This window comes from Triturus cristatus, chromosome 7 (genome assembly GCF_964204655.1).
Source record: "Triturus cristatus chromosome 7, aTriCri1.1, whole genome shotgun sequence".
Lineage (NCBI taxonomy): Eukaryota > Metazoa > Chordata > Amphibia > Caudata > Salamandridae > Triturus > Triturus cristatus.
Window position 1 is genome coordinate 214698454 of NC_140590.1, and position 24407 is coordinate 214722860.

The window sequence follows — 24407 nt, forward strand, 5'->3', positions numbered from 1 at the left end:
AAGTGACAGTAAATACTAAAAGGATGTGTGGGAAAACTAGACCGGATACGAGCGGCGCCATCTTAGAAGGAGGCTTTTACGTGGAGGTAGAAAAAAGACTCGACAGGTAGCTAGTAGAGGTGCGGACCACGCAATACATATAATCCAACAACAAACATATTCTAATTAGATTTCAACCACGATCTTATTGCAAAATAAAGGAATAAAATTTAAGTAGGATGGACCTGTAAGGGGGGAAGGAAACAGACATGGTTTCAATGTTAGGACGGCACAGGGTTAAAATAATTGCAAGGTGTGTCGTCAAGGTAAGAGAAGGGGTAGCACAGAGAATAAACAATCAATTACATAGTATGAAAAACCGGTAACAGATGCACTGAAGGTTAAAATAATTGCAAGGTGTGTCGTCAAGGCAAGAGAAGGGGTAGCACAGAGAATAAACAATCAATTACATAGTATGAAAAACCAGTAACAGATGCACTGAAGGTAAAAGGTTGTAAGAGGAGGTTCAAAAATGTCAGAGAAGGTTGGTCCAATCTTCGCTGCGATTCAGGCCTTGCCTGATGCTGTCAGTACGGATGATCATTCTCAGTTCTTCTCTATTCATGATTTTAGCAATGTCTCCGCCTCTTGGCGGTTGTTTGATGCATTTCAACACTGTCCATTTGATGTCAACATCTTTGTGCCCCATTTCGATGAAATGTTCCACAAGGGGGGCATTTGGGGTTTTACAACGCACTCTGCTTCTGTGTTGGCCAATTCTTAATTTTACCTTCTGTGTGGTCTGGCCAATGTAGATCTTGTTGCAAGGGCAAGAGATAAGATAAATAACATTGCTAGTGTTGCAGTTAGAGAAAGAATTCAAAGTGATAGAGACATTATTAAACATAAAATCCTTTCCTTCCATGGTAGTGCTACAGACATTACAGTTGCCACATTTGGCATGGCCAACGAGAGGGTCTAGTCCCCAGTGTGCATCAAGAGTGACCATTGGGCGAGGGGAGGGAAGGGCGGCCCTAATCAGATGGTCTTTTAGGTTCCGATTCTTGCGAAAGGCAAAAATAGGTCGCTCTACTGATAGGTTGCCTGCGTTGACCACAGGCCAGTGATGTAAGATGGATTTACGGATTTGGTTAGATACAGGGGAGAAGGTGGTCACACAGACTAAACGATTTGCATTAGTTTTGACTTTAGGAGAGAGTAGAATTTCTCTGGGGCAGTACCAAGCCCGTTTTTTGGCATTTTTTATCAGTCTTTTGGGGTAACCACGAGCTTTCAGTTTGTTTGTGAGAGTGAGAGCCTCAGAAAAGTAGTCCTCCTTGGAAAAGCAATTCCGTCTTATGCGGAGAAATTGGGAATATGGCAAAGAGTCTCTGAGTGCTCGGGGGTGATGGCTTTCGTATCTGAGTAGTGTGTTCCTCTCTGTGCTTTTTCTGTATAGTTTGGTTAGTAGCTCACCATCAAAATGGTATATGGTTAGATCAAGAAAAGGAATTTGAGACCTGTCGTATGTGTTGGTAAAGTTTAGGCCTAAACAATTATTGTTGAGCCAATGATTAAATTGGGCGAGTGCAGTCTCATTTTGCCGCCATATCAAGAAAATATCATCTATGTAACGGCGCCAGATGACGATGCCTGGTAGAAATGGATTGGTGGTGTCAAGGATGGTGTTCATTTCAAGGTGATCCATATAGAGGATCGCTAGGTTAGGTGCGAAAATTGCACCCATCGATGTACCCTTCACTTGCTGGTAATAGTCATTCTCAAAAGTAAAAAAATTTCGGGTAAGACAAATTTCCAGCACCTCCACAGGTAGTTATAACTTGGAGAAATATGTCTATATTTCTTCTTTTTTTCCTGCAGCACCAATAGAAAGAGGAAAATGCTTCAGAGGATTGTTTTCTGGCAGGAACGTGTCACTTCCTACACAAAAACAATCCTGCTTTCAACGCAAGCACGCTTGCACTAAGATGCAAGAGTGCTGGAGTTGGCACTAGGCAGCAAATTGTGCTCACTGCTGGGAAAAGACAGCAATGCGTGATATTATGTTAAATTCGGTGCATTCCGGCCCTCTTTTTATCGCACAGTGCAGCAAGGTGGCTTGCTGTAATGTGACATATTGATAAATATGACCCTGAACACCATAACATTCTTTCCAAGCTCTACAGGCATAGCCTCATCTCTGTTTATAGTCATGTCTGAAATGGGGGTCTCTAGTTGGCAGAGGTAGGTACCTTTGTCAAAATAGGGAGATCCTTGCTTCTATTCAGGGTAAAGGGAATACACACTTTAGAGAACGCCTGCTCACCCCCTGGGCAGCTTTGCATGAGCAGGCAGACTTATCCCAAGGGCAATGTGTTAAGTATTAGTACTCCAGATACACAGTAATACAGTGATAACACCACACATGGACACCACACCAGTTTAGAAAAATAAAGTATCTTTACCTAAATTTAACAAGACCAAAACAACACAAATCCAACATACGTGTAATAAGAATAGGTCTTTAAAAAGGTTCCAAGGGGGCGTGGCCAAGATGGCGAGCGGGTAAGACTTGTTTCCCCCAGTCTCCCCACTCCCATCCGCCCAGTCTGGCCCGCATCAGCGAATTATCACATCAAGCGCCTGGAATCGGGGTGGGTTGGGAGGGTCGGTCCTGTTTCCTCTTCTGCTCGTGTATGAGCCCGGATATTGGTGGTGAGAGATCTTGAGGCGGAATGAGAAGAGTGCTGATCAGACGCCTGGCCCGCACAGAAAATGGCGTCGAGTCTCGAGAGCCATTGAGGCCACAACTGGAGGTGACAGACTCCGGAGACGCTGGTGTCCCGGGAGATCAGTGACTCTAAGAGAACAGCGGGGTCCTACAAGGAGCAGGGTCCAGAGGGTACGACTGAAAGCCCGGATATTGGGACTGTTGGCAAAGTACTGGACGAGACAGCATGGGTTTGACAGAGGGGCTTTGGGACCCTGCCACCACGATCGCCAAAGTGGAGCACCCGGGACCCGCGGTACGGTGGAAGACCCTTGCTGCGGTTGCCCATTCCCCCATAGAGACTGACCTCGGGCATTGATCTATTGGTGGATCCCGTGACCGAGCAGGGGCACGGGAGTCAGACAGTGCTCCCAGCAGCGGCAACTCGGTGTCCGGTGGAGGTGAAATCCCCTGACGCCAGCTGCCTGAGGTGGCGGCGGTTGGAACGGGACCCGCCCGAGACAGTGAGTGAGCTGGGACCAGGAGGGGGGCCTGGTGAAGAGGCCGCATGGTCACATAGGAGGCACAGGGGAGGCGAGGCTCTCAGGCTGCGGCCAGATAGCATTCCGTCAGCCAGAGATCTGGGGGACCAGAGGGTCAGGAGGGAGAGTGCACGGGGATCGCCCAACCGGACTGGAGTATACCTTGGACAGGTCAGTGAGCGGGACGCCTGAAAGGAGGTAGAGGGGCCCACAGCCGGAGCGCACAAGAGGCAATTAGTTGGAGAAGCGAGCTGGGCTTCCCTGGCAGCATCCGGGTCTGAGGACATACGTGGGGTGGCAGAAGGAGGAGGAGGCAGGGGTGACCCGGGGCGACGCCACCACAAAAACAGGAAAGCCGTGCTGGAGGTAGGCTACTGAGAATCCATAAGCCCGTGGGAGAAGGCGAGCCCAGAGAAGGACATCTGAGACGATTCCCACACCTGAGCAGAGTAGCAGTGAAATGCCTGACTGCAAGGCAGGGGCTCCTCGAGGCCCTCGCACCCAGTACAGGGGCTCCCAGGCAAAGCTTAGCTCAAAAGCGGCGACAGCGGGCAAAGCTCGCACCAACACGAGGGTGTGCAGAGGCTTCTGCACTTAGTACACCCCGGCCAGCCAAGAAGAATGGCCTGAAGGACATGGTCCACACCACACGCAGGCAGACAATTGCTCCACCGAGGTAGCAGCCAACAAGGAGAGGAATGCAAGACTTGCCTAAAGCCGCTGACGTGACAGGGGCCATGGCCACAGCAAAGAGAAGGAAGGACCGCACTTTGAAGGACATGCTGGTTAAGCCACCACAATCCAATTGCGGGGAAGGTAGACGCTCCCTACCGGATATGGACTCCCAGGATGGCCCAGTCACACAGGCCTTCCTGGAGATACTTTTGGGCACACAGTGAGAGGACTTCCAGATGCTAAAAGGGGAAATTGCGTTGGAGATCAAAGAGGTGCAACGGGACATCGATGCTGTGGGCAAAAGGGAGGCATCCACAAAGGGCCAGGAACAGGCCCAGGGAGAAGAACTGGAACAGCTGCCACAGGAAGTGATCAGGCTGCCGCAGCAGCAAATCGACCTCCAGGCCCACCCGGAAGACCTGGAGAACAGGTCATGATGCAATAACATTCGTGTCCGGGGAGTGCCATCAAAAGAAGGTACGGACATCACACAATACCTACAGGGCCTGTTCTGTAGCATCCTGGCGGCCTGCCAGATTTCGAAATCAAAATAGACAGGGCGCATCGTGTGGTCCTTCCGCGTCGAGCACCTGCCCCCCCCCCCCCCCCCTCCCCCGCCGGACCTCCTGGCCTTTCTCCCGGACTTTAAGCTCAAAGAGCGTATCCTCCGAGCGGCCTGGGAGAAGCAGCCCTTGCAATACCAGGAACACTCTATTCCCCTGTAACAAGACCTGGCACTGATAACCCTTCAGAAGTGTAAGGAATTTGGAGTAGCTACGGCGCACCTCCGAAACCAGGGAATTCCATACTCTTGGGGCCATCCATTCTGGCTAATCTTTAAGTATCAAGGCAAATTGCACCAACTACGCTCTCTACAAGCCACTTGTAAGGTTTTAGGCATTGAAGGCCCACAGCAGCCAGAGACAAGGGCATCCAGCCAGGGCAAGACCTCTAGCGAGAAGTGGCAAACAGTTACCGGGCGACGGAGAGCGCATCCAGCAATGCGACCGGATCCCATGGCAATGGCACCAGAACGGCAATCTTGCTGGAGACAATATCCAGAGAAACTTCCCCCCATGAAGTCTAATAGACTCGAAAAAGGACAGATAAGTGACATACGCAGGGCTGGGGAACGCCTGATGATCCATTAGGAGTCAAACGAGGGGCTGGGGCATCTGGCTGAAGCGGGGAGATCGGGACACAAGGCCATATGTTGCCCATAAACCTTGATTCTACTGCGGACTCGCGAAATGGGTTGGTGAGCCCAGGACAATATGGGATTCAGCGGGGTTAGGGTTGGAAAGGGGCGTCGTTGTCGGGCGGGATTGGGATGTTTCTGGGGTTGGCTTCTGGTCTGTTGGGGTTAGGGAGGGGATGGGGGGGCGTCCGGTATCCATATGTTTTTTTTCTTGCAGGAAGTTCCGGGGGCATACGACGCACCACATCAAGTGGCCACCCATAGGCATCTGCTGCACCTCTTGGTGGGGTGAGTGGTTGTACCAGGGAGGGGGGCTTGCCCTGAGCGCTGCGCTGGATCTCGTTGTTGCCCTTTGTCATGGCTCCTAAGGAAGTGAAAATACTCCCACTCAATGTCAAAGGGCTTTACAACCCTATTAAACGATGGGCAATATACTCCTATTTGGAGCATACGGAGGCTGACATATGTCTTCTACAGGAGACACCTCCTCACCAAAGACTGTCATTGAATGCACTTGAGCGTTTCCCCAGCAATATTTCTCATCCACGGGAGGGAAGACGGCGGGGGTGGACATACTCTTATACAATTGCTTTAGACAGATCCTCCAGCTTTTCGCGATCCACAAAAAAATTGCAAAATCAGCTGACTAGCGCGATTGCCGCGATATTTGCAATTATTTCTGCGATATTTGCAAAAAAGTGTCAGCAAAACAAACCATGCACCTTCATTGGCTGTGGGCGCAGATGTCACTATGTGCCGCCGTCCAGCCGTCCAATACCTGCTTCCTCCTGGTACGGGGGAATCAATGTGCGCCGGGTAATGATGACTGCCTATTGAAGTGTGTTTCCTGACTGGATATAGACTTGCATCAGGAAAGTCCGAGATTGCACTGCCCGTTTGTTCTAAATTTAGTCTGAAAAATTCCATAGCGTAACTCCCTTTTGATATATCTCTGTGCCTGGAATTATAATGATTCAGTATCACGTTGGAAAAACAAGTGATCTCATAACGAGTTGCTGCCTATGTTATGTGACAAAAACACGTGATTAGATATAGCGAATAGGGTAAAGGAATTTCTGTGAACAACCACAGGAGGGCAGCAAACCCAAGTATTTATGATTTAATGGCCCTAAACGCAGGCCCGGTGCAAGGTTAGTCAAGTTCAGAAAGAAAATCGTTTTCTCACGAACAGGCACTTTCGGGAAGAGCAATGTGTATGAACATTCATGAGGAATGTGAACCTGGTTGTTATCTCTTGTCCAACTGGAATATCTGAATAGCTGTGGATTGTACACCTTTTTACATTATGTTTTTGATCATGCCTCTGTATGGTTGTCTAACTTTTGAAAACTCAAATACATTTAAACTTAAAAAGGTTTCAAACAACTTGGTCCATAGAAAACCATGGATGCAATATTTCTGACAAAGTACCTGTAGGTGCGGCAAAATTCACAAGGACAAGCAGCCGCGGAGATGGGAAGCATTGAGAAACAGATGCATCAAGGGAGATAGGGGGGGGAGAGTCTTTGTGTCCCTAAGACTCTAGATTCACAGGAGGCCAGCACACACAGGCCCTTACAAATCTTTAAGCAGGTTCAAAGCAAAGTTCCAGTCTTTTTCCTCTCCTTGGCAGAAACCGCAACTGCTGGCCAACCCCACACAGCACATAGCAAAGGGGCAGTACTCTTCCTCACAGCTCTTCTCCTTGGCAAATGTTCTTCTTGAATTAAGTGATCTAAAGTTCTGGGGTCTTAGGTGTAATACTTATACCCCAAAATGTCTTTGTTCTCTTTTTGCAAGGGTGTCTGATCCCAGTCCAAACCAGTTCTGTCCTCACTGGTGCAGTATGGGGTGGAGACAGCATTGTTGGGAGACAGAACTGGTGGGGGTGAGAAGAGAGCATTGTGCAAGGGAGGCAGGCCCTATTAAACTTACATTCCTGGGTCCCGGGCCCCGCGCCGCCTCTGCTCCTGGGCCTGGTCGCATGTTGGTGTTTTCCTGCACCTGAACAGGCATGCTCCCTCCCCTCCCATAAGCCAATCACAACACTGCAATGGCAGCATTGTGATTGGTGCAGACAACGCCAAGCAGGGCGCCTGTAGGGAGGCAATTTTCTCTATGTAGGCTGCATGCAGCCTACATAGAGAAAATGTTAAGTGCACATGACTGGTTTGGTCTGCCCCAGAGGGCTGACCAAACAGTTAGGGCCCACAACAGTGGACAAGCCACTCCTCCCCAACCCACTCGTCCGCCCCTAACCAGGCATACCCTCCTGCCCGCCCCCAACCAGGCATATCCTGCCTTCTGCTTTCTCGCGGTGCGAGAAGCAAAAACATAAAATTGTGTTTTAATGTTTCTGCTTCTCGCACTGGAAGGAAAAAAGTGGGGCGACGCTCCTCTGCCCTAATGGAGGAGCTGCCCCTGCTAAGCTCGGAGTCATTCAGAAAGGGCCAGGCACACCTCAACCCCCTCACCCCCCTGTGGAAGTCTGCAGTGAATGCACAGTCCCAGCCCCTGTCACTCCAAAACCAGACAGTCAATCTACAAACAGACCAAGGCACACAGAATGGTTAAACAGGAAAATGCCCACTTTTTAAAAGTGGCATTTTCAAACACACAAATTAAAAACCATCTTTACTAAAAGATGTTATTAAATTCTGAGTTCAGACAGCCTTAACTTTATTTATCTATCTTGTCCTAATGGGAAGTTTTAATTGCAAGATGTTACAAAACATTTCCCATTCTATCCTATTGAGCAGTTAGCCTTTCAATAGTGAAAAACCTAATTGGAAGTATTTCACTGTCGGCACATGTCACACACACCAGTATGTGTCCTACCTTTCACATACATTGCACCCTGCAGGGTCGGTACCTTAGGGGTGCCTTATATGTAAGAAAAGGGAAGGTTGAGGTTTGGCAAGTCGGTGCAGTTGCCAGGTCGACAGGGCAGTTAACAAACTGCGCATGAAAACTGCATACCTTTTCAGGGCTACTCATGTGGGTAGCACAATCAGTGCTGCAGGCCCACTAGTAGCATTTGATTTACAGGCCCTGGTACACTCAGTGCAATTTACTAGGGACTTACCAGTAAATCAAATATGTCAATCAGAGAGGACCAATTGCAGTCACAAATTACACAGGGAGCACTTGCACTTTGACACTGATTAGCAGTTGCAAAGTGCTTAAAGCATCTAATCAATCAAAAACTAAATCCAACACAGCATCAAAAAAAGAGGTAGATGCAAAACGTCAGGGGAAAACCACGCCAAAGATGCCTAGTCTAACAATCCAGAACCCAAAGTTGGCAAAATAACTAAAGGAAAACAAAACAAAATGCATTTTCTGCCTTGTGAAGTTTAAAATGTAGCCAAAGTATGTATCTAATGACGCTCAAGAGACATGGAAAAACATCACTGGGCAGGAATTGTGGGGCCTAAATTTGACATGTGAGTCATCTGCAAAGATTTTGCACTCTGATGGGTAGCTGTGCCTCTTTTGTTTTTAGTGTTTTTATTAGTAAACCAGTTGTGCTAAATGGGAAAGGCATGGCCACCTTACATTCACAAGCTTATGGATGTCATTGTCTGACAGGCACTTAGCGCACATGGGCCATTTTGATATGCAGGTGTGTTTTAAGTGAACTTTCCCATAGTTAAAAACTCCAAGGTAGGCTACAACACACAGGCAATGGATGGCGGTGTAGGCAACTATTTGTGCAAATAGAGTATAAATGGCAAACCAGCAGCGGCAGCTCACCCTTGTGGCTTCCTCCCCCCCTCAATAGTTTCTCTCTTTCCTTAATGATTGTTTAACAAAAATAGAGTTACTGATGGCTGGACTGCAGAGCCATTAGTCCCAGTCCCACACTCTTCCCTGTCAGAAAGTAGCCATCTCAGTCAGGCTTGAATCCATCATCCTTTGCCGGGCTGACAAGCTCCCAGCCCTGAGTCCTGTGAGTTAATTGTCTCAGGAGCTAATGACTCTGCAGAGCTGAACTGTACTCATGATGAGGCCAACATTAGTTCAGGGGTTTGAAGATGAAGCACTGCAGTGCTAAGGGGCTCGATGTGGCTCCAATCCATGAATAACAACATTACAAATAATCATAGCTTAACACGAAGTCAACAAACCTGACTGACCCCACCCCCCCTGGTATGAGTTATGAAGGAGTCGAGTTGGTAGCTTTAGGAAGGAGAGTGCATAGTCTGCAAAGTTTCAACGTAACTGGTTTTGGTGTCCCACTGTGCAGGTTTCACTTAGAGCCAGATATAGTAACCGTGATAGTGATTTCCTAATTGCCGAATTGCGATTTTCTACAACTCACAATTTTGTTAAAGCTATTCCTGATGTATGGAACTCTATGTGCCCTACCTTATTAATATTAATGTAAATTACAATTTGCAACCCATTATGATTGATGGCCATCACAGTGATGGTCCATGCTACCATCTCTGTGACTGCTTTTAAATAAAGCAGTCTGTTTTTGTTTTTGTTGTTCGTTCTTAAAGGAAAGCAGACTGTATTTCAAAACAACAATTACATGTTTAACTTGGTTGTGTTTTAGAGTAGGCAGCTGTCTGTGGGACCCCTGCCTGCTATTGATTTTTGTTGTTGTTTTTTTTACATTCTCAAAGGTGAAGGGGTTGTTTGGGGACTCCCCTCACCAAAATATCCGAATGATCAGATTTTGGTTGCAAAACAATAATCCATATCTCCATGATTCGGTGTTTGGAAGGGACACCCTAAAAACCCCCCTTCCAAATACCGAATTAAAAATCCACTTTGTGGTTCTGTAGAATTGGTGTTTGGAGACTTAGAAAAAGCTATTTCCAAATCTCAAAAATGCTTTGTACATCTGACCCATAAGGTATTGCTATGTCCTGGCAGATGCTGGAGAGGGGAGCACACTCTGTTGCCTCAGTTAGGCAGCTAAGTTTGCTGCCATGTGCTCCAACAGAACAAGTCGAGTTATCCTAAGTATTTTCCAGGCCTGACCCTTCTTCAACAAAGTGGCTCTGTGCTTGACCCATGGTCAAGATGTGCGATCCCTTTCAGCCTTTCTTTTTAAAAGATTAATTCCATTGTCTTCTATATGTGTGTTCACTACAAGTGTATGGGTCGAGGCAAGATGGCGGCCGCGCTGCTGGCCGGTTGAGCGGGCTGCTCCTCACTCCCCCTCACTCACTGCTATGGTTACCGTGACTTTTTTCTGACCGCTAAGACGAGAACGGAGCGAAGAGAACGTACTGCGGGAGCCTCCGATGTGCTGGCGGATTTTGCTGTTTTATAATCCCCCTCCCCGGCTGTTTTATTTGGTGTCTTGCAACTATAGCCCGAGGGTGTTCGACTACGGGCTACGAGGCATGATGACTAAACTACCCCCCCGTACAGCGAGACCACGAATTGCTGCATCACAGACCGGCACACCGGTTAAAACGCGGCTTGCTGCTACTGTTGCCTCAAGTAAAAAAACTTCAATGCTATCTGATCCAGAAGGGCTCCGGAGGCATAATCAAGCAGCAACAATAGTGTCAGAAGCTGTGGGACAGACTCAAAAAAGCTCGCTGGATGATCCACAAGGTATGGTCAAAGTGCAGAATCTGGCTATACCGGCGATGTTCACACATAAGGTGAATAGGAAGAAACGAAAAGACGAGTCTGTTACTCGGATGAATCATGGCGAGGATTTGGTCGGCTCGGAGCGCAATGAAAATAAGGAAAGTAATGTAACAGTGGTGAGTGGGGAAATTAGTAAGTCGGGGGTAGCGGAAGATATTACTGAATTCCCAGCTCCAATCCATTTAGCTACCTCGCTAGGCATTGAGCCTGTTGGTGAATCACTCTCACAGGCCATTCTGGGAGTTGAAGTCCTGTCAGCAGACATTATCGAACAGTCTAATGGTATTGGCTCTCTTGCATTTGTGGACGATGATGATGGAGGAGCTAGAAGTGTTTTAAATGAGAATGTCAGGATTGGGGCAAGGACTGAGGTTGTTATGGATTCTGTTGAGATCTCTACGGTGGCGAATATTCAGTATGGTCTGGAGCTCTGTGAACCACTTGATAAACTATCCAATGCAGACGATTTTTCTCTCTGTCAGACCATTCTTCAGATGAGAGTTTCGTAGACGATGGGTTGGAGGAAGTGGGCATTGGTGAAGGTGGAGCTAAAGCGGCAAGGCCCCCTACTGGATCACTTTCAGAGAACGCAATATGTGGCTCGACTACAGCAGAAGGAGCTGGAAGATTGAGCCCACCCGGCTCAGATGCATCGCTCTCCTGGGATTATGAGGGTTCGCCGAATACGATTGCCCCTCCTTTAGAATCTCATTTATCCTCATCAGCTGGTGATGTTGCTGTAAGGAACGAGAATGGGGAAATAATGTTGGCTACTATCTATGATTTGATCATGGCACATAGGGCAGAAACCCAGGCTGAGACCATACGGACGCAAAATTCATCTAAGAAATTACAGACTTCAATCCGGAGGGTGGTGAAGACTTGTACAGATATGTCTAACAGGATCAGCGAGGCAGAAACACGGATTTCCGCTCTGGAGGACGACCTTACCAAGCAGAGAGAACTTACAGGATCTATGAAAGCGCACCGAGATGACTTACAGTGGAAGTTGACTGATTTAGAGAATCGTGTAAGGCGCAATAATCTCAGACTTTTGGGGGTTCCTGAAGGGAAAGAAGGCGCGGATACTCGAAAGTTTGTAGCTGAACTGTTGGGTGAGGCTTCTCCGGAGCTCTCACAATGGGACTGGCGGGTAGAGATACAGCGAGCTCACTGCTTCCCTGTTAGTCAGAGAAAGAAGTCAGGCCAGAATGCTTCGTTTCCTCGTGCAATTTTGATATCGCTAAATAATTTTTTGGCTCGTGAAGCTCTTTATGATATCGCACGGCCTACAAAGAAAGGCCATGCGAAGGACTGTGATTTTTTTGTAAGGCCTCACTTTTGCTAGTCCACAGTTGATCTTCGCTGGAGGATGCGGCAGCTGATCCCACAGTTTCAGGTTAAAGGAGCACAAGTTTTCCTCCAGAACCCTGCAAAGCGAAAGATTGTTGCTAAGGGGCGGACATCGGTGTTTTTTGACGAGTTTTCTGCCAAGGAGTTCCTGCAGTCCTTATAACATTTAATTGATGACTGTATTATTCTCTTCGTAAAGTCTGGTTATGAGCTGATAAGGAGTAATGATTTATTGGTTACAATAACCCGTTTGATTTTGAATTAAAATGCAGATTATGTTTGAATTGGGTGAGGAGGGGAGTGAGAGGGTGGGCGTCCAACTCTACATCGCAAGGGACTATGGTCCCAATGCCTCATGGGGGTGGTAGGGTGGTTTCTGGGTGGAGATGGGGGTGTGGGGTAGGGCTAGGGGTTGTAGGGGTTGTAGGGGATGTAGGGGTTGTTTGCACTGGGTGGGGGAGTTCAGGGGGGACTGGGGGTGAAAATTACAGCAGTAGATGATCTCCTTTTGTTTTTGTATAGAGGGATCCCTTTAAATCGTTTCTATAGCACTAATCTGAAATTGGCAATAGCAGGTTTAAGTCAGAGAATGAAGGTAAACTTAAGGGGGGAGAGTATTGGGGCAGAAGAAATGATGTTTCTGGAACAAATATAATAATATAAATGGGCAAACTCTCAGTCTGTTCTCTTAATATATGTGGGTTGAATGACTCGAATAAGAGGCGGGTTCTGGCAAGGATAATTCAGGTGATGTCCTGGGATATTTTGTGCCTACAAGAGACGCATATATCATGGTCGAATCGAGGTTGGCTTAAGGCTTTGGGTATGGACCTGATTGTCTGCTCACGTCAGTCAATAAACTCAAGGGGGGTTGCTATTCTTTCCAAGAAGGGGGCACTAACGGTTAGGAAGTTTAAGGAGGATAAGTGGGGGCGCTGGGTATTTGCGGAGGTTATTTTTAATAGTAAAATGTTTACAATCTGTACCGTATATGGTCCAAATTTAGATGAGTCTGAATTCTTTGATAAGATTAATCTAGAATCGTCCACCTGAACACAACCGTTTATAATCTGTGGGGACCTAAATACACACCTGGATGGGGGGTTTGATGTTAAAAGCAATCAGACCTATTTTGGTAGGAAGCCTAGAGTATATAAAAGTGTGCGCAGACTGTCTTTGGATCAAGGACTATTTGATGCCTGGAACAAACTTAATGTGGATCAGCCAGGCTACACGTTTTTCTCAGCCCCTCATAAAAAATTGGTTCGATTGGATTATTTTTTTGTTTCTAATTCTTTGCTTAGTAGGGCGAATATATTTACTCCCCAAGGTTTATTTCTGACCATAACCCTTTAGTTTTAAAAATTGAGCTTGATACAGTTACACCACGGAATTCTGAGTGGACATTTGATAGAAAACTGCTGTTTGACTCTGAGTATTGTAACCATATTAAGGATTAGATTCCATGCTTTTTTGAGATTAATAGGAACTCTGCCCTGGAAGAGATGGTATGGGATGCTTTTAAGGAGGGACTTAGGGGTGAGACTCTTAGTTTCGTTGCTTATAAACGCAAAAAATTGAAGGCAGTCTTGGCAAATCGCATTAGGGATCTAGGCAATATTGAATGTGAGGTGGATAAAAAAATTAAAGAAGGAGCGGATTTGACTGAGATATTGAGAAGGCTTGCTATTAATAGATCTGTTTTATTTCAACAGTTTGCTGAGGAGGTGGCTGTTAAGTTTCAGTTATATAAAAGGGAATGTTATGAGTATGGGGAGAAGACTGGAAGAGTTCTAGCCAATCGACTTCGACAAAGAGAGGTGCAGAATAAAATCCTTAAAGTTAAAGATACTTAGGGAGTACTCCAGGAAACGCCCCAAGGGGTGAGGAAAGCTTTTCAAATTTTTAATGAGAACCTATATTGTAACGAGGACACGGACAAGGCGGATAGCTATTTAGCAGGGATTGTCTCCTCCTCCTTAACAGAAGAGCAGAAAGATATTTTATCTGAGCCAATTACATTAGAAGAAGTGGAGGCTGCTATCCTCTCACTTCCATGTGGCAAGGCGATGGGCCCTGATAAAATACCTCTGGAGTTTTATAGTAAGTTTAGGGCGGAGCTGGGGTCAGAGCTAGTGGCTTTAATGAAAAATGCTTTTAAAGGTTCTCCGCCGGATTCATGGTCTAAGACGATAATTATGGTTTTTAAGAAGAAGGGGAAGGATGGGCTACAGTTAGGCTCATATCGACCCATTTCTCTAATAAATAGGCCTGGGCGGTAAAATCCGTTCCGCTCACGGAATTTGCGGAATTTGGGTAATTTCGCGTTCCGCGGAGAGCGCGAAATTGACCAAAAATCTGCGTTCCGCGCCTTAGCGAAATTTTTGGCTTGTTCGCGTACTCAATGTGCGTGTTCACGAGATATTTCACCCCGAGCACGCAAACAGCGATCGCGAACAGGAAAAAAGTATCGCGAACAAGCAATTCCATGTGTTCGCGGAATTTCTGCGTGTTCGCAGAGATTTTTTACCGTTTCGCGGAGATTTGCGTAACGCGATTACGCAAATTCCGCCCACCCCAAACTCAGACAGTAAAATTTATTCAAAACTCCTTGCTAAGAGAATTGTTAAAGTTATGGGGGCCGATTCACAGAACTAACTTAAGACAAAATCCTAAACTTACTACTTTTGGTATTCACAGAAGTTAGGATTTTGTCTTAAGTTTGACTTAAGACAAACTTAAGACAGACTTAAGACAAACTTAAGACAGACTTAAGACAAACTTAAGACAAACTTAAGACAAACTTAAGACAGACTTAAGTCAGACTTAAGACAGACTTAAGACAAACTTAAGACAAACTTAAGACAAAATCCTAACTTCTGTGAATACCAAAAGTAGTAAGTTTAGGATTTTGTCTTAAGTTGGTTCTGTGAATCGGGCCCACCATCTCAATTGTCTCACTGCGTCAGCATGGTATTATTGCTGGACGGGGTACCACAGATCATATTGCCCGGGTCATATCCCTGCTGGATTGGGCACAGGCGACAGACTCTCAGGTTGGTGTGGCCCTGTGGGTGCCGAAAAGGCATTCAACAGGGTCTCCTTGGCCTATTTATGGTCAGTTCTTACTTGGAAGGGATTCCCCCCCCGATTTTTTTAAGGCTATACAGACTTTATATAGAAATCCGGCTGCCACCGTAAGGGTTTCTGGGGTGGAATCGGAGGAGTTTAAAGTGCTAAGGGGCACCTGACAGGGATGCCCATGTTCGCCTCTTCTGTTCGCTCTTTATATAGAGCCGTTAATCTGTAAATTGGAATGTGACTCACTAAATATTTCTGTTAAACCTCAGTTACATGACGTCAAAGTTTTAGCCTATGCTGACGACCTAGCAGTTTTGACAAGGGACGTGGCTAGTGCGCTAATTAGAATTGAGATTGTGACCAACGATTTTGCGTGGTTTTCAGGCTACAAGTTGAATTTAGCTAAGACCCAGATTTTGCACTCGGAAAAGGGACGCCCAGTAGACCCCAAAGTAGTTGATGAGGCAGTTTATTTGGGTATTAAAATCTCGGCAAAAGTACAGGATATTCCTGCCTTGAATGTTGACCCTATTGTTTCAGATTCTAATAAGACCTTGGAGAGATTAGATCATTTGCACTTATCACTTTATGGGAGAAGCAATGTCATTAAAATGCTAATCTTTCCGAAGTTTTTATATGTTTTTCGGGCTGTTCCGCTATTGTTTCCTAATTCTTTATTTTTGAGGATAGAAAGGATGTGTTCTCGGTTTTTATGGAGCTATAAAAGGGCGAGAAGAGCTATGAAGTGGCTTTATCTGCCTATTGTTCGTGGGGGGTGGGCTATCCCTAATTTTCGTTTTCATTATTATGCACCGATGCTTCAATATTTTGGAATTTTGATTTCTGGAGAAACGGTTAGCCAGGACTTGGCTATCTCTCCCTCTATTTACGAATTAGTTTTGGGTCTAGAAGCACGGTATTTATTAGTTAGGGTTATCGAGTCAAGCTATTACAAAAAAACTAGATTTAAAATTTTGTCTGCAGCATTTTTTGTTTGGAAAAAGATACGCTTGCTGGGCAAGTTAAAGGAATTTAATTGCTATACTCCAATTGGTTTGCCAGGGGCTATCTCAACAGTCCTTATGGACTCCGTTGCCCGGAAGTGGCGTACCGTTGGCATTTGGACGGTTGGGGATTTATGTGAACATGGTCAAATAATGTCATATGCCTCACTGAGAGAAAAATTTGAATTAGATAAGGGTGACTTTTTTAAATATTTGCAGCTGCGTAGTTTTCTAGACAAAAACATTATGAAGGGTATCTGCTCTTTAGAGGGAATTCCCATACTGGAGGCTATAATAAGTAGGGGGAAGCTGGCGCAAATATATCAAGAAGTTACTTGAGGACAGCTACATGATCTCTCTATGCAGGAACTAAAATGGGAAAGAAGGCTTGGAATTCAGAATATAGATCTTCTGGAGTCTTTAGAATTGGCAAGTTCAATCTTGCTGTCCGGAAGTCTAACGAGTCAGTGCTTTATGTCAAACTTTTATCTCTAATATACTCCAGCCAAGATCACAAAATGGAAGTCGGGAAGGGGAGATAAATGTCCTCGGTGTGGTGAGATAGCAGCGGATGCTGCACATATGTTCTTTTTGTGTCCATCATTGGCCCCTTTCCTTTCAGATTTGCAATTTTTTTTTAACTCCTCCTTAGAAATATCGGTGGTTTTCAATCCGGGTTGTGTCCTCTTTGGCATTGAGCTTGATTCGATAATTAGTAAAAGGTTAGCACCACATAGGGGTTTTCTATTTTTATGTATGGCTGTGATGCGCCTTTGTATAACCTCACAGTGGCTGAGCCCGGATCCACCCCTTTTTTCTGAATGGAGGGCTAGGATTCGTGCTTTATACCATATGGAAATGGCTCTTTATAAAGTGAAGGGTCATAGAAGAAAGCAACTTGGCGAGCAATTATGAGCACCGATAACCGGATGGATTTGAATAGTGATGAATGTTAAACAGCTTCAGTTTGGGAATTTATGTCTGCCATGTTTCTTTTACTGAATAAAGTTTGGCTATTTTGTAACCTTTATGAAATCTGATACTGCTGAATAAAAATCAATAAATAAAAAAATAAAATAAATAAAAAACAAGTGTATGGGTCTGTCAGCCCACCTCTCTACTGAGCCTGAATTCAGGAAGAGGATAAAACATGTTTAACATGATGTGTACGGTGATGTTCACTTTTAAAACGATTATTTAAATGTGGAAAGTCTATATTACGTTTTTGATCCTTTTCTCTCTAAAAAGGGATGCTCTTGATATTATAAAAACGAATGATTTTAGCCTGTACCATCATAGGACTAGTCCTGTCTTGGGAAAATGTGCCCTAAAGGACTAGCCTCTCTGTTCACAAACCCTGCAGTGTGCACATGCATCATTACCCTTCCCTGTTCTGAAAAAGTTGTTTTGAGAGGGCTCCTTACTTTTTGGGCAGTTGGCCACTTTTTTAGCTGTAGAGATTGCTGGTTGGAATATCTATTCTCCTTTCAAGTAATGATTAGACTCTGAGCTGTGTTGGTTTAGAAGGCTCTGTTCCTTATTGAAGGAGCTAAATCCCTTTATTTCGTTTAGCAGATGTGAAACTCCATTAAATTATGACTGATATCCTGGATGCCGTATTCGTTTGTGACAGAATATTGAACTAGCTGGGACTATTATGAAAAGTTGAAAAATAGTGCAATTGAAAAAAATTATCTTATTTAGGCTGTATATTCATGTTTGGTGAATTGTATTCCTCTGACCATAGTTTCAATTTATTAAAAATGATTTCTTTAGTGCAGTTGTTAGCAGGCGGTGGATAGTTGTGCTTTTAAATAAATAAATAAAGAAAATAATCGCACTGTAATGCAGATTAAGAGGGGAAAGCAGAAAAGGGACAAAGAACACCTAAAAAAGATAAGTCTTGATACAGACCCAGCAGGAGTCATACGGCCACTCAGGAGGACAAGCTTCCTTACAAATCTGGAGTTTTCGCAAATGTTTTCTGAGTGTTTATTAGAAATTCCTGTGGAAAGTATTACTTGTTTTCTTTATATTGAAGAAACTATGTTGAAAACATGCACCACTATACCTCGTAAAAAAAAAAAAATATATATATATAGTTCCCAACTTTAAAAGCTCCTTGATTTTGAACTCTCAAGCAGGAAACTGACTCCAATTTCTTTGTGCTCTTGTTTTTTATTTTGTGCAAAATGCCGCCATGACGCCCAAAGACATCATGATATGACATTTTGCGCCATTATGCATTTGTAAACAATGATAATAATTGTATACATACATTTATTGTTTACAATATCAGTTTTGACTAAAATGCATTGTCTGTTATTAGCGAATTCTTTTACAAAATATTGACCAAGGAATTAAACATAACATGTTAAAAACCTCATTATGGATCAATTAATAAAATTCGGGCGCATTATTTACATGATAAAAAACGAGTCATAAATACTAAAATTGAGGACAGACTGACTTTGTGCAATTATACACTTCATCGTATTTTTTCTCTACTTCCTGCCCCATTTAATAAAAAGACTGGTAAAAGTCATTTTATGATCATCACATAAATAGAGCCCAAGTGGGATACACATACAGCTGCACCAATTGGCATTAATGCTAGGACGTTCAGTTTGTTACTTATCTAAGTGCTTCACGAGTGTTTATAAAGTGCACAAGTGCAAAAGAACTGTTTAAAATTGGATAAAACAGTTACATAAAATTTGATTAAAAAGATGGGAAAAGTGATTACAGGGAATCTTCACAGATGTTACGTTCAATTGGCTAAATGTATACTTATGATATTCGTTTTATATTATTAGTTTTTGAAGTAGCTTTCCTCATCTTAAATGGCTACATAATATACAGATCCCAATTTCTCTGTGAGTGCAAACTATGGCTATACATTGATAATTCTCAGAAATGTATAGCCAAGTATATAAATCTTCTGTTGTATTAAGACCGTTCGGACTTTTGCTATCAAACTCTAAAATGTATTGGGTTTCAAATTTTCTTAGATTGGCTTCTCTATTGCCACCTCTCCTCAGAGGGGTTATGGAGTCCACAAAAAAGTACTTAAAATCTTATATTTGATTGTTGTAGACCTCCTTGATGTGATGGGCCACCGGATAGCTCGGAACCGAATTGGAAATAGCTCATATGTGTTGGAGAATTCTCTTGTGGACTTGCAGCTTCGTACTGCCAATGTACCGCAGTCCACAAGAGCACTCCAAAACATAAATAGCATATTCAGATTTTGTTAAAAATTAGGATTTCTGTGTGGGAGCTGATTTGAAGGGTGTGGTATATGAGCTTTTATTAATGTTCAGTTTGCAAACCTTACAAGAAGAGCATTTCTTGAACCCTTTTGGTCCCGATAGCCAATTCCTGTTAAGAGATTTCTGGGCTACTTTTCACTAGGTAATCACTGGTGGATGGAGCCCTTCTGTACGTGATAGTCAGATTTCTGGGGAGATATTCTCTGATTGTGGGATCATTATGTACTATGTGGCAGTTTTTCCTTACAGCTCGACTTATGTCATCTCTCTGTCTGTTATATGTCAGAATCGGTCTCGGGTTTGAAGATTCATATATTTGATTTCTGGGATTTCGATCAGGTTCATTATTTGGTTTAAACAACAAACAATCCCTACGCAATTGATTAAGTTTTCTTATGGCTGCATCTGTATATAATAGGGAATAGCACCCATGTTAGAAATGGGAGTCTCTAGTTGGCAGTGGCAGGTACCTTTGTCCAAAGAGGGACCCTTACTTCTAGTCAGGGTAAGGGGATGCACTTCTAAAATAACACCTGCTCACCTCCTTGATAGCTTGGCACGAGCAGACAGGCTTATCTCAGAGGCAGTGTGTAAAGCATTTGTGAACACATACAGTAATTTAGTAAAAACCCTACAAATGAACACCACACCAGTTTGGAAAAATAAGTCTTCTTTATCTAAACCAAACAAGACCAAAACGACAAAAATCCACAATACAGTAATAAAAATGACTTTCAAATGGTACAAATAGTTCAGTTCAAAGCAAATTGCAGATGCAACACTTTTCACACACAGTACCTTGGATGCGTCGTACACACAAACAAAAAGCGTCGTAGGGAAGGTGATGCGTACGTTCCTTACACTCAGGGAAGGTGATGCATCGGTGCCTTGCTCTAGGGAGGGTATGCTTCAGTTACTTACTGCTGCTGCGCAGGGAGGTGATGCATCGGTTCTTTACCGGAGAGGACGTGATGCGTCGGTTTCTTACTGCGTGGAGAGGTGATGCGTCTTTCTTACTGTGTCCCCCCCATGATGCAACTGACTTCGCGCCTCAATGCGATGATCCAAGACGATGTATGGGTTCTCGCAGCTGCACAGCAGGGCTTGCATCGGAAAAGGTGCGGTGATCTCAGAGATCGGTGCACTCGGTGCGGTGATTTCTTGAGCCGACGTTTTCGTCGGCTTTGCATCTGAAGCTGGCACAAATGCGTCCTACTACTTGTTGCATTGATTTTCCAGCTCCAAACAGCTGGAACAACCTCCAGAGGCCCAGGGCAGCTACAGGCACCAATTGGCAGGTCAGAAGTCCCAGCAAGGAAGTTTAGGGGAGCTGGGGGTGAAGTATTTGTGTCCCTGAGACTTTAGAACAGGAGGCAAGCTCTTTTTCAAGCTCTTTGAGATATTCCTCAGGCAGGGGATACAGCCAAGTCCTTTTCCCTTTCCTTGGCAGAAAGTAGCCACTGCAGGCCATTCCCAGACAGCAAATAGTACAGGGGCATATTCCTCCTCCGTTTCTCCAGCTCTTCTCCTTGGCAAATTCCTCCTGATTTCCCAGAATTATCTCTGAAGTCTTGTCTATTCCTGAGACTTCCAACGGGAGGCAAGTTCTACTTCAAGCCTTTGGCGAAAACTCTAACAGGATGATAAAAGTCCAGTCCTTTCCCTGCCAAAGACAGAAGCAACCACTTCCGGCCAAACCCAACAGCACTGGGGCAGTACTCCTCCTCCAGCCTTCCCGATTGTTCTTCCTGGCAGGTTCCTTAGTTCAGCAGTGATCTAAAAGTCTGGGGTCTAGGCCCCACTCTTAAGACATGAAATCTTTGCTCTCTCCTGGCCCAGGGCTGTGAGCCCAGTCCAAAACAGTTCTGGGGGGCACTTTGCAAGTTCACAACAACCTCCATTGTCAGTGTGAGCCCTGTCTCCAGACGCACTACGGAGGGGCAGAGCCATCCTTGTGGAAGACAGGCACAGTCCTATTCAGGTGCAGGTGCTACTCCTCCAACCATTCCACATGCAGACCGGGCCTATTCAGCCTAGGTAATATACATAGATGTAGAACAATCTAGGCACATCACAAAAACAAACAGTCAAGAGATGAATAGACAAGCACGCAGACCCCATTATCGCAATTGGTTGATCCATTTGCCCCATATTGTTTGGTGTTTGGCTGGGCATCCCCTCGCCTCGAACACTGGTTTCTATTGGGCAGTGCACCTGTCCACCCCTCTACGACACTTAGATAGTTAGGAGGGGGGGTGGGCAGGTTGTGTCCATGCCCTACCGATATTGAGTTTGGCCACCATAGTAGCTGTCCCCAAAAATTACTTATCTGCTTGGGACCCGTGTAAGCCATCCATAACTCCCAGGAGGAGATGTAGGGGGTTGTGGGGTACCTGCCACCCCAGGACGTGTGAGTTCAGATAGTATTTTATCCCAGTATTTGGAGGACTGGGACAAACCCGGACCATGTGGTAAAAATCTGCTGATTGCTGTCCGCAGCAGGTGCATGCAGACGAGTTACGCAAGCCTGCTCTATGCAGGCGTTCTGGGGTGAGAGAGGTGGTGTGGAGGTAGTATATTTGGATGAGGCAGAGTCTGGTGGACGTGGTGATGGTCTTGGGGGCCATAAGGGCGTCACACTAGTCACCGTCCTCCAGAGGGCCCAGCCATCTCTCCCACACGTGCCTTAGTGGGTCAAGCATTAAAGGGCTGTTATTTGTAAGAGTGCGGTATATTCCTCCCTTCCCCAGATTCCACATCATAACTTCAGCCTCTAGTGGGCTGAACTCAAGGAGTGTGGTTCCTGTTGATAGGTGGGTACTGAGGGCATGTCGCAGCTGTAGGTATTTATAACATTGTGAGGCGTGTAGGGTGAAGCGCCCCTGCAGGTCCTGGAAGGCCCGTATGTGATCTCCCACCCACACATCACCCAGTTGTGATATGTCAATGTGGTAACAATGTTTGAATCCCTCTAGTGCTACCACCTCCTTTAACTATGCACCCTGCCAAAGCGGTGTTTGCTGACTCAATTTGTTGTCCCATTGTGTGTTGCAGGGACGAACACCAGGTTAGGAGGACCGCCCGAGTTAATGATGGCAGTACTCTAGGGATAGGACACCCATACATGATGGCTTGGACTTGGGGGAGGTCCATGTCTCTTAGTTCGGTTCTGTAGGCCGGATCTGACCAATCTCCAGTGAACCAATCTTGAATGACAAGCAGTCGGGTGGCTAGGTAGTATGGGTAAAGGTTAGTCATACCCATGCCGCCATCAAAGGACTGAATCCGACAACGGGCAAGGGCTATACATAGTCTCCCATCTCTCCACAGGAACCTAGTGGCCATGGTGTCTTTCTCTTTAAACCAGCTTCGTGGGAAGTGGAAGGGGGTGTTTTTGATTAATGTATAGGAAGTGGGGGAGGATCATCATCTTAAATACTGCCACCCTCCCGAGAGGATTAGACGGAACAGTTTGCCAGCGCCAGAGGTCTTCCTTGGCCTTCTTGACGAGCGGGGTAACGTTTAGTGCCTATTCCAGTTCAGGGAGCAGAGCGACTCATATGTCCATATATTATGTTTATAAGATGTTATAAGCAAACTTCCAAATCTATCCTATGGGAATAGATAGCCTTGCAATAGTGAAAAACGAAATTGACAGTATTTCTCTCTCAGGACATGCCACACACACCAGGGCATGTCCTACCTTTCACATACAGTGCACTCTGCCCACAGAGGTACCTTGGGCCTACCTTAGGGGTGACTAACGTAAGAAAAGGGAAGGTTAGGGGATGCACTTGGCAGTCAACATGGCAGTATTAGACTGCACACAGGTACTGCAATGGCAGGCCTGAGTAACATTTACAGGCTGCTTATGTAGGTGGCACAACCAGTGCTGTAGGCCCACTAACAGCATTTGATTTACAGGCCCTGGGCACACACAGTGCACCATACTAGGGACTGACTAGTAAATCAAATATGCCAATCATGGAGCTCCCAATCCATAGCAACAATTTAGAGGGAGAGCATATGCACTTTAGCACTGATCAGCAGTGGTACAGTGCCCAGAGACCTAAAACCAACAAAAATGGGTCGGAACGGAAGGCCACAAAGCAAAAATTATGGGGATAGACTTGGCTTTTACAGCGGGTTTAACAACTCCTTTCAAGACACTCATTCTCACTCGTTCATGGAAAATTGATGGGTTTATTTCCCGCCTCACCATTTCAGCTCTTCCAGTCCCCACTCTCAGTAAGATGAGGTAAAAATGCCCATCCTAACTTCAGTTTTAAAATGTAAATTTATTGTAAAGACTTATGTTCCCTTGAGGCTGCGCGCGCGTGGAGACTTGCTTCCTACAGTGCCCAGACACACTGTGGGAGCGCGCTCTGCTCTCCAGGTGCTGAATACATAACAAAAGGACACTGTGAAAACATCCCTTTTCAAAGCGAGTGGCGCACCAGGAGGCCCAGTACAGCAATTGAGTGGCAAAGGGGCTGCTTACAGTATTCCAAGAGGCCCCTAGCAGGTAGTGTGAAACTACTCATATGTGAGTGTGTTTCACACTGTAATGAGAGGGCGTAGATGTGTCATTACGGCCAGTGATGCTGACAATGGAACTAGCGGAACATTGCAGGGCAAGTATATTAAAGTTTAGAAAGCCCCTGCTGCCTCATTCCTAGTCACAATAAAAATTTTAAGATATCTCTAGAATTGAATGTTCTTCCTGGAGTGAGATCCGAGTTTTGTCTAGTGAAAGTTTTGACTCATTGTAAGGTAGCGCAGAGTGTTAATATGCCTTATGCAAAGGACGTGTACCATGCACATCACAGACCTGTATTTATGAAGATAGCTCAGTAGGTTACAGTTTTGTTAGAGGAAGCATCAACTGCAATCAAAGAGCTGCATGCAAACTGCAAGGTATATATTAGAGTGTTATGTTTTCTTTTCCCTGTCTTTCACTTTCTTAGTGTTACA

The 24407-nt window shown here is 45.2% G+C and overlaps 1 protein-coding gene across 1 annotated transcript in view; it reads left to right on the forward strand.

The window, feature by feature from the left end:
- Window positions 1-24407, forward strand: part of LOC146809247 (zonadhesin-like) — a 159215-nt gene that overhangs the window by 67763 nt on the left and 67045 nt on the right. The window contains exons 3-4 of the mRNA XM_085614847.1: window positions 10598-11155; window positions 11206-11838. Of these exons, the coding sequence (XP_085470973.1) occupies window positions 10598-11155; window positions 11206-11838 (1191 nt within the window). The remainder of the gene's footprint in view (window positions 1-10597; window positions 11156-11205; window positions 11839-24407) is intronic.